The sequence below is a fragment of the Liolophura sinensis genome, chromosome 1 (assembly GCF_032854445.1).
Source record: "Liolophura sinensis isolate JHLJ2023 chromosome 1, CUHK_Ljap_v2, whole genome shotgun sequence".
Classification (NCBI taxonomy): domain Eukaryota; kingdom Metazoa; phylum Mollusca; class Polyplacophora; order Chitonida; family Chitonidae; genus Liolophura; species Liolophura sinensis.
Genome location: NC_088295.1, coordinates 78,518,844 through 78,538,921, shown reverse-complemented (window position 1 = coordinate 78,538,921; position 20,078 = coordinate 78,518,844). Strand labels below are relative to the sequence as shown.

The following is a 20,078-nucleotide window of genomic DNA, read 5'->3' as shown; positions in this document are numbered from 1 at the left end:
AAGGTTGAGTCGTGTGATGATTGGGTCATATGTGTGTTGTGAGGATTGTGTTGTGGGGATTGTGTTGTGTGAAGGTTGGGTTGTGTGAAGGTTGGATCGTGCAAAGGTTGGGTCGTGTGAGGATTGAGTCGTGTGAGAGTTGAGTCGTGTGAGTGCTGTGAGGATTGGGTTCTGTGTGCGATATGAGGATAAGAACACTGTGAGGATCGGATTTTGGTACGTAAAAGGCAGACAAAGAGGCACTCACTTACATCATCCAACACAGGAAACATAGGGTTAAACATATGATGCCTAAAGTATGCGTTTGACCGTTGGATACTGACTTGTCAAGATCTGCGAAGAACGAATAAAACAAAAAGTATACAAAATGCCAAGGATATGATTTTATAACACACAGTAAAATCAGATTTACAATTACGTACTCCTTAAGCGTGGGCATGTATTTTGACTTTCCAACAACATAAATGGCTTTTCTTCTCACAAACACCAAAATTAATATATTACACACTCATTTTCTCGTTGACATTCGTCACATACAAAGATCAAAGATAGTGCAACCTTATCAGGATTTTGTAACTAGATCTCGCTGTATACCTTCAGGCATACTTTATAAATCTTGAATTTATATCTACCTGGAGTGTTTGGAGCGGGATCGGCAGGCATTGGGGAAGGTTTGTCTTGGATTATTCCTTCTTTAGTGGTCAGAGGGGGAGAGGTAGATGGCGAATGATATGTCCACAGGGGTTTAGTGACAAGGCTCTCCGTGGTTGTCTCCCTTGTATCATCATTGTCAGGGAGCTTTGTGGTGGGGCCTGGGCTTGAGGTCTTCGTATCTGAATAAGAAACATCCCATATGGTAAAACAGATACAGATACTCTCGTCTTCCTACCAAATATTCTCATTTGTGTAACAAATATTCATATATGGGCCAAAAAGATACATATATTATCATCTTTGCAGCACATACTCTCCTTGTAAAACGAACATAAATATTGTCATCTTTGCAGCAAATACTTTCCTTGTAAAACGAACATAAATATTGTCATCTTTGCAGCAAATACTTTCCTTGTAAAATGAACATAAATATTGTCATCTTTGCAGCAAATACTTTCCTTGTAAACGAACATAAATATTGTCATCTTTGCAGCAAATACTTTCCTTGTAAAACGAACATAAATATTGTCATCTTTGCAGCAAATACACTCCTTGTAAAACGAACATAAATATTGCCATCTTTGCAGCAAATACTTTCCTTGTAAAACGAACATAAATATTGTCATCTTTGCAGCAAATACTCTCCTTGTAAAACGAACATAAATATTGTCATCTTTGCAGCAAATACTCTCCTTGTAAAACGAACATAAATATTGTCATCTTTGCAGCAAATACTTTCCTTGTAAAACGAACATAAATATTGTCATCTTTGCAGCAAATACTTTCCTTGTAAAACGAACATAAATATTGTCATCTTTGCAGCAAATACTTTCCTTGTAAAATGAACATAAATATTGTCATCTTTGCAGCAAATACTCTCCTTGTAAAACGAACATAAATATTGTCATCTTTGCAGCAAATACTTTCCTTGTAAAACGAACATAAATATTCTCATCTTTGCAGCAAATACTCTCCTTGTAAAACCTACAGAAATATTCTCATCTCAGATACAAATGAAAAATGTAGCTTGCAAAAAGTCGGTGATTTACTTAAATGTTGTTAAAACAAATAATGCTGCGGACCAATTTGTGGGTCAAAATTGGTTAATACTTCATTATCAACAGGTCATATGATTAACCTATCAAAGGCTCTGCCTATAAAGTGATATGCGTTAATATATCTACCTATAGGTGAAATATTCTTGTATGGTAATTTAATTATCTGATACATGATTATACATCAAATAGTTAAATTGCCACACCCAGGGTATAGATGCATCTGTACATGTAGAAACCAGTCAATCATCATCTTAGCTTAAGAGTAAATAACATGCAAATGTCATAACACTGGTAAACCAGCGTAATACTACATTTTATAATCACCCATCATAAATTATTATTTATTTGATCATTTCACAACCATAAAATAAATAAACTATCCAGTTATTATCAATGATTTTGGCCATTTCATTGTATATTGCAACCCACTATATCACTGATTATTTCTGGTGAATTTAATTGGTGTTTTATGTAGCACTCAAGAATATTTCACCTACACAACGGTGGCCAGCATTATGGTGGGAAGAAACCAGGAAGAAACCAGGAAGAAATCGGGAAGAGCCCGGGGTCCCCAATATCATGAATGTGAGTGAAATAATAAATATAAACATATTTACCTAGTTTATTGCAAACGGGCATTGATCCGATCCACTCCATAGAGTCCGCATCTCCGTCAAGGCAGACGACTTTCGGTTGGTCAGTTAGCTGGTAACCTTGGTTACACCGTGCGGATAACACGTCACCACGGGTAAAAGTTGACTCAGTATTGAGGATAACGCCATTAGCCGGGTCTGGCGGACGGGCGCAGCTAGTCAGGGCTGTAATTCCAAACACGGGTCAATTAATGCATTTTATATAAAAGAATCTGTGATTTATTCGATTGGAGTTTTAAGCCGTACAAAAGAATAATTCACTTACCGGAGCGGTCAGTATTATGATGTGAGGAAAGGGAAGGGAGGGGAGGAAGAAAGAGGAGTTAACTGCTTTGTTTGTTTATTTATTTATTTATATATTTATTTGACTGGTGTTTCATGCTGTACTCAAGAATATTTCATATATACCCCAAAAAGTGGTGTAGGCCAACACCGAAAGGCAATGTAGGCCTACAACGAAAATTAGTGCAGGCCGACACCGAAAATTAGTGTAGGCCGACACCGAGAAGCGGGGTAGGCCTACACAGAAAGATAGTGCAGGCCAACACCGAAAAGCAGTGTAGGCCGCCACCGAAGGGTGGTGTAAGCCAACAAGGAAAGCAGCATTGTCCTACACTCAAAAGTACTGATATGACAGAAAAAGATTGATCAGGTTAGCCACATTTAAAGTTCAATTGGGCTATAGACTTACGCTCAACACTGTACAAATATGCTGTATTTATATGCAAATTTGATTAGTGTTTCATGTCGTACTTAAGAATATGTTGTATGCGGTCGCTGTGGGTTCAAGTCCAGCTCATGCTGGCTTCCTCTCCGGCCGTACGTGGGAAGGTCTTCCAGCAACCTGCAGATGGTCGTGGGTTTCCCCCGGGCTCTGCCCGGTTTCCACCCACCATAATGCTGGCCGCCGTCGTATAAGTGACATATCCTTGAGTATGGCGTAAAACACCAATCAAATAGATAAATAAAGAAAGAAATAAATAAATAAATAAATAAAGAAAGAAATATATATGTTGTCGCTGTTGTCTGATTCAGTGAAGAAGGGGTATTGGAAATGCCCTTCATCAACACGTGAAGTACATTCATGAAAATCCCTGTTAATATTGCAGATCAAAAATACTTTGACAACACAAGTATAGCACAGCTAACAATCAGTAATAGCTTCAAAACTATCCGATTCAAAAGGTATGGTATGGCTTCAAATGGATGCATGTCAGTTAATGCCTGTTATCACACAGCACACAAATGGACACATGTTGGTTAAGGCCTGTTATCACACTGCACACAAATGGATGCATGTCAGTTAAGGCCTGTTATCACACTGCACACAAATGGATGCATGTCAGTTAAGGCCTGTTATCACATTGCACACAAATGGATGCATGTCAGTTAAGTCCTGTTAGCACACAGCACACAAATGGATGCATGTCAGTTAAGTCCTGTTAGCACACTGCACACAAATGGATGCATGTCAGTTAAGGCCTGTTAGCACACAGCACACAAATGGATGCATGTCAGTTAAGTCCTGTTAGCACACAGCACACAAATGGATGCATGTCAGTTAAGGCCTGTTAGCACACAGCACACAAATGGATGCATGTCAGTTAAGGCCTGTTATCACACAGCACACAAATGGATGCATGTCAGTTAAAGCCTGTTAGCACACTGCACACAAATGGATGCATGTCAGTTATGGCCTCTTATCACACTGCACACAAATGTATATATGTCAGTTACGGCCTCTTATCACACTGCAAGCCACAACAATCACATCACAACCATTCGCAGTGCTGTCTCCAAACTGAAATAAAAGCGATCATATTTTCCTGAGGACTGCTCTCGTGAAGTGGTGTTTCTATTTATTTGATTGGTGTTCTCAAGAATATTTTTCTCAAGGCTCAAGGTGGTGCTCTTAACCAAGGAGTTTTAAAACTCTCTCCCTGCCCTGAATATGTTTAAAAGTGGTTGAGTGTACTGATGGCGATGTTTCGCACCTCCTGACTTCTTTATTGTAAGAGCCAGGTTCCACTGGTGGGTAACCTGCTATGGGAACAATGAAGACACCCTACAGTTGTTGTTGTTGTAGTTGTAGTTGTCACGTACAGTGTGAATGGGTTTTTAGACTGACCTTTGAAAATGAATGTAGTTTCCAGGTTGGAATATGCCAAAATCCTGACCCTAATCCAAAGTGTTGACTTCCTGCTGTAGTATGACATTGGGAAAAGGTCTGGAAAACAACACAGAGAGTTTAACAACAAAGAACAATACAGAATAAAGGAAACTATGGGGAAGCTAAATAGGTTAGAGGTTTTAACTGCTTCTTTCTTGAGTAATTGCCTCATCTCCAATGCTGCCTTCTTTAGTGAGAAGGTTTGTCAGTTACCTGGTAAGGTGCGGTGGTTCCTATGACCCATAATTAACCACTCTCATATACAGGTAAGAGAAATACTCTTCAGGAAGACTTAAACGCCAGTCAAATATAACAGACCACCTCCAACTAGCTGCGGCGTTCCCCATGTAAGTTTTCGTGTCACCTTACACTCAGACATTTTAACTCTACATTTTATGATTTTATTACGCATTGGCACAAATACCTTTATTGTGAGAGTACACGGGCTTTCAGTTCAACAGGTGCTAGTTGTTCAAAATGATACTAAAAGGTAAGCCAGGTTTAAATCTTAACACCAGTCTTGAACAAATACAAAACAAAACTTCAGTCCAGGCTAAAGATAATACCAGGCTTAAATTGCTAATCCACTTTGAGCAGCTGGGCCTTACACTTTACCTGACGAGTTCCGTTGCTGGGATAGAGTAGTTGGCTCCATCCTCTCTCCCTCAAAAATGCTTAACTCTATGGTACCGTAAGAGCGGCTGTGGGTGAGAATTATTGTTATAACAAGCATCCAGAAGATTTAATCATTTTGCTGGTTGTTCTCTTAGGGGGCGTGACAGCTGACGAAATGGATTCAACAGGCGACACAATGCCTAGAGGCCAGAATCATAATTATTCCCTAACATATCGCTAACATGAAACTCAAAAGAGATGAAAAGCCCAAAAACTTGTAAAAATTGCTTCTTTGTTTTAAATCGAGGAACTGTAAACATGTAGAAAGTGTCTACTACGACATCCTTCAGTTTCGTAACTTTTTATTAACTATAGTTTGGATTGATTATGAATATGTAGGATGAGGATGTAGCAATAACCTTTGGAACATTACTTTCTGAAATGATATCTGAGTATAAATATTAATACAAACCTATTTGTCTCTGATATCCTGACAGCTGTGCTGGGAGGCCCACTGATTCGCCAAGTACACATGTCAGCTTGGTAGTGCCCCATCTGAAAGCTGAGTGTCTTCTCCTGTCCCGGGCTGGACAACTCGAGAGAATCCCAACGGCTGGGGTCACAGGCAGTGGGTAAGGCGCTGTATTTTATTCTAAACCCTCCCCCAGCTTCGCCACTCTCAGATTTTAGTTTTAAGGTCAAGGTGGAATACGAGCTGTACATATCTGCGGGTGGTTGAGTAACGTCCTGGAACTCTCTGAGGACACTAGCACTTGTGGAGTTGCCATCATAGATTACGAGGGTATCTTGGGCATCTGCAACAAATCAAAAACGCTAGAGAAAAATAGAACGTAGGGGAATATAAGAGAAACTAAATATCGTCAGTGCTGCCAGATAGAAACGCAATGTATGCAATTTTGATAGCTGCTTTACTTACACTAGCTTTGACAATCTTTGAATATTAATATGTAAAAAATATCAATGGTGATGGTAAGCTAACCTACCTATCTGTAAAGAGTGTGGATCTGGCATATCAATGTTCTGTACCACCTTATGTATTACATACTACCGTACAGTTAATTTGTTTTCAGTAGACAGTGTAACATTGGTCAATTGTCTTCGATTCTACAGCACACTCTGGCTAATCTCCTTCATTATACAGTATGGCATTGGTAAACCCTCTATCGTTATACGGTACAGCATTGGTTAATCCTCTTTCATTATACATTAAAACACTGGTTATTCGTTAATTCCCTTTCATTATACAGTACGGCAATGCGTGAAAAACTTTACTATAGAGTATATCACCAGTCAGTCTTTCATTATACAATATTATATTGGTTAATATTTCATACTACAGGATAACATTGGTTAATTGAGTAAAAATGATCGAATTCTGTGATAATATAAAGAATTGCCATTGACAAATCTGGACTCCTTGTATGAAATCGACCGACTTTCAGTTTGCGCATGCCCATTAGCGCAGGACTGCACCTGCATGTTAATCCTTGATATACCGCGTCAGTCTGATTCAGTTTGCCCATGCCCATTAGCGCAGGACTGCACCTGCACGTTAATCCTTGATATACCGCGTCAGCCTGATTCAGTTTGCCCATGCCCATTAGCGCAGGACTGCACCTGCACGTTAATCCTTGATATACCGCGTCAGCCTGATTCAGTTTGCCCATGCCCATTAGCGCAGGACTGCACCTGCACGTTAATCCTTGATATACCGCGTCAGCCTGATTCAGTTTGCCCATGCCCATTAGCGCAGGACTGCACCTGCACGTTAATCCTTGATATACCGCGTCAGCCTGATTCAGTTTGCGCATGCCCATTAGCGCAGGACTGCACCTGCACGTTAATCCTTGATATACCGCGTCAGTCTGATTCAGTTTGCCCATGCCCATTAGCGCAGGACTGCACCTGCACGTTAATCCTTGATATACCGCGTCAGCCTGATTCAGTTTGCCCATGCCCATTAGCGCAGGACTGCACCTGCACGTTAATCCTTGATATACCGCGTCAGCCTGATTCAGTTTGCGCATGCCCATTAGCGCAGGACTGCACCTGCACGTTAATCCTTGATATACCGCGTCAGCCTGATTCAGTTTGCCCATGCCCATTAGCGCAGGACTGCACCTGCACGTTAATCCTTGATATACCGCGTCAGCCTGATTCAGTTTGCCCATGCCCATTAGAGCAGGACTGCACCTGCACGTTAATCCTTGATATACCGCGTCAGTCTGATTCAGTTTGCGCATGCCCATTAGCGCAGGACTGCACCTGCATGTTAATCCATGATATACCGCGTCAGTCTGATTCAGTTTGCCCATGCCCATTAGAGCAGGACTGCACCTGCACGTTAATCCTTGATATACCGCGTCAGCCTGATTCAGTTTGCCCATGCCCATTAGCGCAGGACTGCACCTGCACGTTAATCCTTGATATACCGCGTCAGTCTGATTCAGTTTGCCCATGCCCATTAGAGCAGGACTGCACCTGCACGTTAATCCTTGATATACCGCGTCAGTCTGATTCAGTTTGCCCATGCCCATTAGAGCAGGACTGCACCTGCACGTTAATCCTTGATATACCGCGTCAGCCTGATTCAGTTTGCCCATGCCCATTAGCGCAGGACTGCACCTGCACGTTAATCCTTGATATACCGCATCAGTCTGATTCAGTTTGCGCATGCCCATTAGCGCAGGACTGCACCTGCACGTTAATCCATAATATACCACGTCAGCCTGATTACTGGGATAGTGTGTGCACAATTTCATTGCCATCTGGTACAGGTCACGGGAGATATGAAACAACGTTTGGGGGGAACTTACTTTTGTTGCACTGTTTATGTTATAGCATTGGTTAAATTTCTTTCATTGTACAGCATAACAATGGCTAATCACCTTTAACTATACACTATGGTAATGGTTAGATCTTGATTACACATTATAGTGTTGGTCAATGTTCCTTCATTGCACAGTATAGTATTGATTAATCTTACTGAGATTCAAGCTCACAAAGCGCAGCCTTATTAAGTCTCGCTCCGTCACGGTAATGTTGTATGTACACTGTAAGTCAGCCCGGTAGGATTCGTAACCTGACAAAGGTGTAATAGTGCCGGATGTTGTCGTGAAGGTCCGGTCACACGTGCCTGAAACATGCAAATATTACATCTATATAATTTCTTTGATTTATTTGACAGCTGTTTAATTCCATGCTCAATACTGTTTCTACTCATACGATGCTGGCAAGTAAGCGACTGTATGACTGAAATGCTTCACCTAAATCCAACCTACTTTACTAGGAAAAAAGAAGAGATGGTATGTTACACGATAATAGAACGAAGAGAAAGCAAAATTTATCTTCTATCCCAAGTCGCCGCAGAACCAGCCAGAAATGGGTTTTAACTTTGCTTCCTCATTCGTTATATAACAGCGCACGTTTAACAGCTGGATAAATGACTAGCTCCTGACTCTTGACTCAATAACTTTCAAATATATTATGGCTCAACAACTCACATATAAATCTTGACTCAATAACTTACATTTAAATCTTGACTCAATAACTTACATTTAAATCTTGACTCAATCACTTACATTTAACTCACTCACATTTAGCTCCTTCTACTAAATCCCAGCGTCCACTATGACTGCAGTTTATTCGTCCATTGCCCCCTCCGGATAATACAAAACCCCCAGAGCAGCTGATATACGCGTTGTCACCTACTAACGTCTGGCTGAGCCCTCTGGAAAGGTATGCGTTATCGATACCTGGTATGGCTGTCATGAGATCGGACTTCTGACACATCTTCAGGGGGACGTCAGCTGAAATACAAATGCTTTTTTACACATTGTTGAAATATAAAATTCAATCCAGATATATCATTTGCACACGTGCAATAGTAATTTGGAATATTTCCCTTATATGACAACAACCTCGATTACAGATAGAAGAAATCAGAAGTATCCCCAAGGAAACCTGACATATTCAGGAGGAGACCGGTCATATACCCGAGGAAAGAAAGTAGATCATGGAGGAAACTAGACAGATCCCTGAGGAAACCATGCAAATTCAGGAGGAAACTACCACACCTGGTGTAATACTTGTTGAACCACAACGTAAACTGATTTCGAAGATCAAATTTTCGGACAGAGTCAGTTGACTGAGTGTAACATACCAAAAACATCATGTATGGCGCCTCAATTAACACGTTACAGTATACCAACAAATGACCGAGAAATAGTTGACCCTTATGTTAAACATCAAGTAAAGAATTGCCAATGTTTCGAATTTTAAAAATCACTAACGTCCAACAATAAAATCGCAAGTTATTGGAGAACTGTGCTTAAACCTACCTGAGTAAGACATCCAGAACTTGGTATCAGATGACACAGAATTTCTACACGGAATACAGGGTTCAGCTGAAGTGGTTTCCAGGCACTGCAGCATTGCTGGAGATAGATCAGTGTCGTTTGCAAAACTACTGCAGTTCAAACTAGTGTCCAGCCCAGACACAGTTCCACCAAACAGCTGACCAAAAGAGTGCGCGATTGCCAGTATGGTGCAGTTCAGTTCTCTTTCTGATGTGGTATTCACACGTCCGCCATTTCCCTCTAGGCACTGTCTAAGGGCTGTGATATCGGTTGACTGTTGACATTTCAAACAGCCATCTTGTGTTCTGCGACACTGACAATCTGAACTGTTCGTACATGTCGCTGAAGTGCCGTCACCTAGTAGATCAGAGTTGTCTCCCCTGTGCAGTAGGCGGACATCCATTTGTAAGGCTGTTCCACAAAGGGACATAGGTAACGTTTGCCTATAACAAATTAGTAGCAGTTAGGAAATGAAGATACAAATTTCCAAGTCTTAGACGTATATCAACCGTAACGTACCTGCCTATATAGGCCATGAAGAGCGTCGTGAACTGTAAGTTCAGAGGTTTCCACTTTCGGCATAACACTGGTTATTTTATAATTTATACAGGCAAACAGTCTTGAACTGAGACCGTATTACGCTAATCAAGACAACACCGATGTTGAAGAGGTTACAACTCCACACTCAAACAAATATAAGTGCTTCAGAAATACGTTAATACTGGAGTAACTTCGTGGGTTAAAGAAATGAAAGTGGTGACATGCTTAGGCCTACCCTAAAGAGCGCAGTGGGTCTGTGGATAATTTAATAAAGAGGTTGAGTGTTTGAATACAACTGCCACTTATTCTGCTGTGGCCTTACTGCCAATGCTTTGTTTATTTATTTATTGATTTGATTGGTGTTTTACGCTGTTGGATGGTTTGTATATATTTATTCATTTCATTGGTATTTTACGCCATACTCAGGAATATTTCACTTATACTACAGTGGACAGCATTATGGCGGGAGGAAACCGAGCAGAGCCTGGGGGAACCCACCACCATCTGCAGGCTGCTGACAGACCTTCCCACATAAGCCAGCAAAAGCTAGACTTGAACTCACAGCGACCACATTGGTGGCAGGCTCCTGAGTCATTGTGCTGTGCTGGTGTGCTAACCCCCTCGGTCACGGAGCACCCTCACACGCCCCACCCCCACCCCGGACGGTTAGTAAGGCAAGGTCCAGTAGCTGTTTTTACTCTACCCATAATCAGATTGGAGTTTAATAATCAAGAGAAAATCTCGGTACTTATTATGGCGTTCTTTCTTACGAACAGACCAACACCTAAAGATGTTTATACGTTGGATACCTTTTAACAATATACACACATGTGGTAATAAACTGATTACCAGACCCAAGCGTCTCTCTAGATAAGCACCATGTTACTGCCTCTAGAATGTCTTCACTTATACAGCACATTCCATAACCTACCATGTGTAGTACGTCGGTTTTTCATTGTGCATGCTCCCGTCGTATACCGCCAATATGTCGTCCTCAGCCAAAGAGACGTTGGCAAACTCAACTCGTATGCCTTAAATTACAAGGGAAATGTTTCAAGCTCTGTTGACTGACTCAATACTTGAATGAATATACTGTTTAACTTGTACGTTAGAGCAATACTGCACTGGAAATACTTTGTCATTTAATCAGTGTTAGTCATGAAAATGTGGGGTGGCTTGCACTCTTAACATAGGTTCACGCTGCCTGTGCTACAGCTCGATCATGTCTGCCTGTAGCATACATTACGATCTATTAGACTGAACATCATGCCAAAGACACCAGATAAGACACCAGAACAAGAACAAAGCTGCCAGATGGAGCAACATATAAAAGCTGTATTAGCCTAACAGAATAGTATGTTGAATAGGACACAGTATTATGTTACAGTAACCGAATACAGCACTCTAGTATCTCTGAGGCAACAGACTTTCTGTTAAAATTAACAGGCATTCTTTTAAGTACTTTTAAGTACCCCCACGTATAAAGTGATTATTTTGTGGTTATGGTGATGACAAGATTTCAACGTCGTACCTAATCCATTTCTGTTGGGCCCTAAAATGTTCCAAGTGCACACATCAGGGGAGGTAACAACCGCTGGAAAACCGGGAGAAAGAAAAGCACCGTGGTCTCTAGTAGATATGCCCCCACAAACTCCTACAAGAGAGACACGAAATGATACATTTGATAGCTATTCTTATCTGTTTAACTAAGCCGGGTAGGATATACCACACAACAAAATTAAAACGAAAATTACCGCTCTGGGAAAATTGTTATCGCATAATTTTAAGAGATACTGTAAATATGTAGGCTATTTAGTTCAGGCTATTCAGGTTTATTTTTACATACGACAAAACCAGTAATAGGATCTGTCCTATTAGAATCAGGCTCTTGTATTACTATTTACAGACAGTTGTAATACTATGTACATACTGTTCTAGTACTACTTTCGGACTGTTGTTGTACCCGTTACAGACTGTTGCAGTACCGTACCATTTACAGACTGTTGTAGTACCGCACTACCTCCAGGTATAAAGCATACTGAATACTGCTATACAGTAGCACCTTGCCATTTACAGACCGTTGTTGTACCGTACTATTTACAGACCCTTGTAGTACTATTTGCAGATTGTTGTAGTACTGTACTGTTTACATTCTGTTGCAGTAATATTTACAGATTGTTGTAGTACCAATTACAGACTATTGGCAGTATCGAAGTCTGTATAGTCTGTTGTAGCAATACTTACAGACTGTTGTAAAATCATTGTTATATGAACAGCTGCCATTAGCTTCTAAATTTAGCTTGCCACTGTTTACATATGCTGAGTTCAGGGCCTGCTGTCTGCCTCTGCCTTAGAATGTTCCAGAATACGCTCAGTTCAGGGCCTGTTTGTTTACAACAAAGTGTTCAAGAATTTTCTTTTTCTAGAAAATTCCACCAGTCTATGAAAACCTATAAAAGCAGGTCAACGGAGGAGAAAGGAGAGTTATTGAGAGTTTTGGATGCTTTCGCTGTGTGTTACTTTAGCAGGCCTTTTGTGCTGAATTTTGGTGTCTTTATAGCCTCTGGCTTTGTTACATCATATCTCCACCGAGCACTTGTTCAGTCTGAACTTGTTTATTTAATTTGTGCTCTTGTGTACACAGTGCTTATTAGTACACGGACCCTGTCTGTGGAATTTTGTATATATTTCGTCATACACTCAGTTATGCTGTGGATTTTCCCTCTTGTGAATATTGCCTTTGTGCATCTATGCCTGTGTGGTATATATCGTGGAATATATCCGTCCTTTTGGACTTGACACCTTTGTACATGTAAGTACCTTAGTATTTGTATAGATATTGCTATCCTTTCTTGTTAAACTTAAGTACTTTAGTATTTGTATAAGTCTTGTTATCTGTTCTTGTTAAACCCAATAAACTGTTGAAAAATAAAATCTGCTGGTTTTGGTTACTTTTTTGTACAGCTAAACTGTCGTGTATTTCAAACAAGCGATCTCTTTATAATGCAGACAGTTTGGGTCGTAACACCATTTACAGCACAAACTGTTGTAGCACTATCGACAGACTGTTGTAGCACTATCTACAGACTTGTCCCACTATTTGCAGACTGCTGTGGTAGTTTTACAGACTGTTGTCGCAGTATTTACAAACTGTTGTTGCGGTACTTATATACTGTTGTCACACTATCTACCGACGTTTGTATTACTAATGTCTACGTAGAACCTACAGATGTACCTGCACAGCTTGGTTCTGGGTTGTCCCACTGTCCGGTCGCTAGACACGTAATGATTGGAGAACCAACAACTTGATAAGGGTACTGGCAGATGTATTCCACTGTGACTGTATCATTCTCTGGTTGCTGTTGTATCTTTCGTGCATCGATAAAAGGTACTTCCTGGAGTGAGCTACATTTATACGGGGTAAATGCTGTGAACGGAATCGGATAAAGTGTAGAAAATCTGACAGTGACACCAAATAACAACATTCTGCAACATACTAGTAAACGTATAGCAGCTACTTTACCTTACCTAAATATCAGTTAAGATTTTATCATATAAAGCTCAAAATCGATGAATGCCTTGCATTATAATGCTGGAATAATGTAATAATGGGTGGAATGCGACATTTCGAGTCAGTGGTGTAGGAACCACGCTTTAATATGTCACTACTGGATAGGGTTTACCCAAGGCTGACATAACTCAGCGGCCTCTCAACAATAGAATCGCTATGAGTTCGAGCTGATGCTAGCTTCCACTCCGGTCGCACTGCAACCTGCAGATGGGCGTGGCTTTCGCCCGAGTTCTGCCTACTTTTCCTCCACCATAATGATGGGCGCCGTCAAATAAGTAAAATATTCTTCAATCATAAAGTCGTAAAGTACCAATCAAATAATAAATAAAAATTAACCAACACCTCTGTGCTACATTCCTGTAACCTACCTTAACTACACAGAACAATGTATGTCTCCATTATACCCACATTTGAAACCCATGACCACATGTAAACTTGGTCAATTCACATATAACCAGTTAAAGGGCATCAAACCAGTTATAGGGCATACGTCTTGTCTATTGCGGTGGGGTTGGAGCGTTCTTGCCCAAACTCAAGTGTATTTTACAATTCTAAAGAAATCTACTCGCTTGAAAGAATTGAACATTCCTTCCGGTAGCAAATAGGTTTGGAAAACGATATCAAGACTGCTGATAAAAGAGTAAAAGATTAGAACAATAGGAAATTGCTAACATAGTTTACCTCGATAAAAGACTTTGAGGCCTTGGACATTCTGTTTGTATCGATACAAACGTATGGAGTTGAGAGTCAACAGCAAAGTACTGGTCTCTGACAAAATGGTTAGGCCATTACGATTTCTTGTGAGCTCTTTAATCAGATATTTGCCGGATTCTTCTTGTACGCTGACATTATCATGTTCTACAACAGACAAGAAGACCATACATCTGTTCCAGTATTTACAAACCCAGGATTACTACCCAAAACTACTCAACCTTCTAACAATAATCCATGCCATCTCATCTTTTAAGCAAGATTTCTTTAAGCAAGACTCCACTCTAAAGTTCACCCATCCAATCCTGGAATCCTTCTAGTATTCATCTCTTCCACTCCACCTTTCCACCATTCATCCTAAACACACTTCATCATGACATTTATCTTTTACACTCCACCCCATCTAACATTCATCATCTTACTCCACTCTTCCAGCATTCATCCCTTACGCCCTACTCCTCTGGCATCTGTCTGATACACTCCACTTTTCCAGCATTCATCCCTTACACCCTACTCCTCTGGCATCTGTCTGATACACTCCACTCTTCCAGCATTCATCCCTTACGCCCTACTCCTCTGGCATCCGTCTGATACACTCCACTCTTCCAGCATTCATCCCTTACACCCTACTCCTCTGGCATCCGTCTGATACACTCCACTTTTCCAGCATTCATCCCTTACACCCTACTCCTCTGGCATCCGTCTGATACACTCCACTCTTCGAGCATTCATCCCTTACACCCTACTCCTCTGGCATCCGCCTGATACACTCCACTCTTCCAGCATTCATCCACTCTTATAACATACATCCAATGGACTCCGTCCATCTTCTACATTCATCATTAAATTGATTCTTTACACTCTAGTGTCACAGCATTCATCTCCTGTATTCCATGACCATGTCATTTATCCTTTAAAGTCCATACATCTCACCTTCTATACTCCGCATAATGTTATTCATTATTACACCCTTAGGGGCCTCCGTGGTTCAGTTGGTTAGCGTGCTAGCGCAGTGTAATGACCCAGGAGTCTCTCCCCAATGCGGTTGCTGTGAGTTCAAGTCCAGCTCATTCTGGCTTCCCCGCCGGCCGTACGTGGGAAGGTCTGCCAGCAACCTGCGGCTGGTCGTGGTTTTCCCCCGGGCTCTGCCTGGTTTCCTCCCACCATAATGCTGGCCGTCGTCGTATAAGTGAAATATTCTTGAGTACGGCGTAAAACAATCAAATAAATAAATAAATAATTATTACACTCGACACTTCTAACATTCATCTTCTACGCTCCATCAGCACGATGAAATTTTTTACACTCCACACGTCAAATCCTCTACGCTTCTCCCATTTAGAAATGGTGAGGCTACACGTCAGAAGTATATTTCTCACCTCTATATTGACCAATTAAAAGGTCAAACAGGGAAAAGTTAAGAGAGATTATCGTTCCTACAGCGCCTTCAATTCGCCAAACGCAGACTTGGCCTTCAGGGTACATGTCTGGGAATCCAGGAGAGTATATCACGCCATCAGGTGCCGTAAGGTTTCCCCCGCATGGCGCTGAAACACAAACCACATGTCTGTGACATTCCCCTGGCATATCGAATCTCGTGTCGACTAGCACTAGGAACCTTCGTTAAATGAACAGGTTATGTTAAAAGGTAGAAGGAACACAATGTTCCATTGATCAACTAACAAAGAGACAAACAAAACGACTGATTTACAGCGATGCCTTGTCATGGCTAATAATGCAGCTTAGCATCTGACAGGTCCGTGCATATGTACACACAAAGAATGAATGAATGATTATGACATAACGCCACATTTTACACACAAAGACGAGAGTTGATTACTCAAGCTATTCAACGTAATATAATATTACATATGCTATGTGACGGCACGCGACGTCCCAGTTGAATTTTGACATTGAACAGAGAATATAAGATCCTTCCGCTGCCTTTGTTTCTGCAAGCATATTGAAAATAAGCGGACGAAATTGGACATGGGGTCATTTGCACAGTCTTATGTTCTTTGAAAATCAATTGTGGTGCTAGTCTGTACGTCGCGGGTGGGGAAGTTTGAAATTAATTTACCAAAGGTCGCCCGTTTACCAGGAGCACTCCGCTTTCCTCCAGCCACAAACCTAACACAAACCAGTACTAAACTGCCCCAGAAGCAGACTGAGTATGAGTTGACAATGGGTAGGGCTATTGCACATTTTTGTTTTTATTGCACAAAATCGTTGACACGCAGACTATCCTGTTCTTTGCTAACTCCATGTCTTTACCTTCACATGTAGAAATGGCAGGGTGCCACTTGCGATCATTGCCACACCTTGCCGACATACTCCCACTGTGCCCATCAGGTAAGTAAAACCCTTGTTCACAGAACAACTGTACAGATTGTCCCACCCGATGGTCTTCACCCACCAGGCGCCCATGCCGAACGGGTAGGGGACTGTCACAGCTCGCTGGTAGATCATATGCTTTAACACATAAAAGTTACGTACGCTGTAATTATTGTATACCACTAAGCTTGATGCTCCACACAGACATTTTTGGCAGAGATCAAATTTAAAACCTTAGCACAATGCTTAGTACTTAGTACAGGAATTTGAAAGTCTGAAGAATTTGTCATGAAATACCACTTATGAGATGACCAAAGTTTTTAATTTCTAGGTTAAATTTTGACTTTTATTTAATCGGCCCCTGTTATACATAATACGATTAGTTACAAACGCGACTCTAATGACATGAATGTAGTGTTAATATAGAGCTATAATTTATTTATTATTTGATTGTTGTTTTACGCCGAACTGAAAAACATTTTAATTATACGAGGGCGCCAGCATTATGGGGGACAGAGCTTGGGTGAAACCGACGAACATCCCCACTTGAACTCTGTCTTTGAAGTCAGCAGACGTAATACTACTTCCACGTGCTTAGGGAAGAGGGACCCAGAAATAACGAAAGAAACAGGCCTACAAATACCAAAAAGAGATTCTATTACAGGGTTCAATCTGACTGAATTATCGCTATTTTCTGTAAAAACTATACAAAATCACGCTGTTCTTTCATAGTGGCGCTTACGTTTCAGCTGTATACGACATTTTCCTTGACTACCGTGCCAGTCCCGGGCATTAAAGGTAAAGAACAGCCGGTTACTCTGTATCCGTGTCACTTCCGGTATGTCAACGTTCAGCTTATTCATCACATACCAACTATCCCGGAAGTACTTCTGAAGTACGGGAATACCTGTGTGGTATAAAATATCCAGACCTAGAAACATTTCTCTGCTCAGGACGTAATACAAAACATAATGAAAAATAAATTCAGAAAGACAATAAAAAAGAGGAGGCTTGAAAGGCCTCGAAGACAAAATGTAGTTTCTCTTTTACTAAAAGTCTGATTTCAAAGTTTTCAACTGTTTGATATTCAACCAGTCTCATTCGTTTTATCAGTTTTAGTTTTATGTTGTAATAAGAGGAAACAAACGAAGTGTGGCAATCATGGAATAAACAGTAGAGCAATCACTTTTTTAGAAGTAAATAAGGCACTTGAGGGATTAAATTATCAAGAGATTTATGATTTTATCCCATGGAGATTATACACATATTATACTAATCAAATATTACAACTCTTTTTAAAAAAAGCATAAGAACTAAAGTCCTCGTTAGCACAATGATCAAGTGTTTGAAAAGTGTACTGCCACCACTATGCCATACACGAAAGCAAATTAACGTGGACAGCTTTAAAAGTAACTGAGCCCAGCAATATCGGACAAATAGAAGATTGTACTAGTCTTAAGTAAAGTGTCCAAATTATAGAGATTATTTATCAGTAGATAAAATAGATCATGTAAGTTCTCAGTAAAAATGGGCCTGTCAAAATCCTGTATCGTGTATTTATGTTATTGGACTACAGCAAGATCTATGGATTTCGCTCCATACGCTATTCCTTATCAATCATGTGTACACAAATTGGGATGGCCTTACAAACGCTTATTAATCCTATCATTAATGGTCAAATCTGGATATATTTATCAAACTGTCTTATGACATTATTGGTGCATGTATCGCATTCTCACTATACCATAGTTTATCTCTTAGAATTCACTCTGGCATTTTTACTGAGCAATTCGACTTCAGTTAGGCCAATGCATGTAAGACGTTTCGACCAATAAATTGTCAGAACGAATGAGCTGCTATGGCCAGCCACAGTCTACCTGCCTTGAATGTCGAAGCCTACCTGATGTGTATGTCGTGGCCTACCTGTCGTGTATATCCTAACCTGCCTGCCCTGTATGTCGTAACCTACCTACTGCGTATAGCGTAACCTACCTGCCGCGTATATAGTGGCATAAAACCAGTTGTGTACTGTATAGCGTAGCCTACCTTCCGCGTCCCACACATGGAAACGGTCATTCCAAGCATTCAGATGGCAGCCGCTCTTCATGAACACCTCAATGCCCTTCCCCTCAGGAGCAGTGATATTCCAGCCTCCCTGCTAACACGAAAGTAATAGTCTGGATAACTGGGGTGTACAAGTCGGCCAGAGCCTGTATTCTCCTCTCGTAATAAGGGCTAGCTGTAGGAAGAAACAGGCACTAGCAACTGTACAGAATTGAGGTGGTGCATAAAACGTGATCGCCAGTTACAGATGTTCAGAAATCAAGAACTACTTCAGCATGAGGCGGTGGCTACGCGCGTTGATTACGAGGATCCCACCCCCACAGGTTTAATATACACCACAGATCTGATGTACCCCATAGGTCTGATGTGCATCACAGATCTAATGTGCACCATCGGTCTAATGTGACCACTACCAGCTATCACACTGTCGTCGCTGCTCTGGTATTACTCTCTATGCTATGCATCTGTAATAATATTGTATTCCTGCATAAACCAAGATTCTGCTTGTGGACTAAGCATCCCCGAGGCCTGGTCCCGTTGCATTCGCCTAATGTTATTGTATATTAAATGTGATGACAACACACCATTGTGAGTTATTCTAGACCACGTAATAAAATGCAATAACACCACTGTATTCTTTTCCCTATTTCTGCTTAAACCATGCTGCCAGTGGGTGTACAAGTTGGTACCATTTATGCATTTACAAGAATAGTTAGAATAAAGAACTAACTGAGGCAAATTTACAAGAGACCGTATTTCACCCATCACATGTATGTGTGGCCATTTGCCAGCTATCACACTGTCGTCACTGCTCTGGCTTTACTCTCTCTATGCTGTACATCTTTAATTACATTGATGTACACAGCATGTCTCATGAAAGCATGGTGAGGGGTGTCAACAAACCTAAGAAAGCTCAGCAAATGTGTAAACCAGACAAGAATAAACAAGAAGTGAAAACCAGGGGCCTGGACGAGTTTTAACTGTAACAAGTATCCATGTTCAAATGACAAAAACTGTAGGGAAAATTGGTGTGACGCCACTAAATAGCGCATGCACACCCCTCACGTGGTCTCTGTCATGCCCACTAAGTTTCATGAAAATCTAGTTATAACTGCAGGCAGACATGCGTTGACAAGATAATGGTTATAAAACAGACGGACAGACAAACAACCTGATCCCTGTATACGTTTATTTATTTATTTACTTGATTGGTGTTTCACTTATACAACTGCGGCCAGCACTATGGTGGGAGGTAACCAGGCCCAGTATGGGAAAAGTCATGACTATCTGCAGGTTGCAGACACACATTCCCACACATTATACACACAC

At 41.0% G+C, this 20,078-nt stretch overlaps 1 protein-coding gene across 2 annotated transcripts; it reads right to left on the bottom strand.

The window, feature by feature from the left end:
• Nucleotides 1-227: 227 nt before the first annotated feature.
• LOC135476289 (CUB and sushi domain-containing protein 1-like) lies at nt 228-18,912 on the bottom strand. 2 transcript variants are annotated; one of them, XM_064756278.1, is made up of 16 exons: nt 18,732-18,912; nt 17,428-17,592; nt 16,626-16,823; nt 15,731-15,898; nt 14,322-14,498; nt 13,305-13,496; nt 11,601-11,723; nt 11,001-11,100; nt 9,512-9,972; nt 8,768-8,980; nt 8,158-8,307; nt 5,623-5,965; nt 5,151-5,236; nt 4,494-4,592; nt 2,330-2,530; nt 228-833 (listed from the first exon to the last, which is right to left on the bottom strand). In XM_064756278.1, exons 1-16 carry the CDS (start codon nt 18,790-18,792, stop codon nt 577-579), a joined length of 2,994 nt encoding a protein of 997 aa, XP_064612348.1. In that variant the 5' UTR covers nt 18,793-18,912; the 3' UTR covers nt 228-576. The 2 variants fall into 2 exon arrangements, 1 of the variants encoding a protein (XP_064612348.1); XR_010445112.1 differs by lacking the exons at nt 228-833; nt 5,151-5,236 and having other exon boundaries at nt 2,394-2,530.
• Between the last annotated feature and the right edge of the window lie 1,166 nt (nt 18,913-20,078).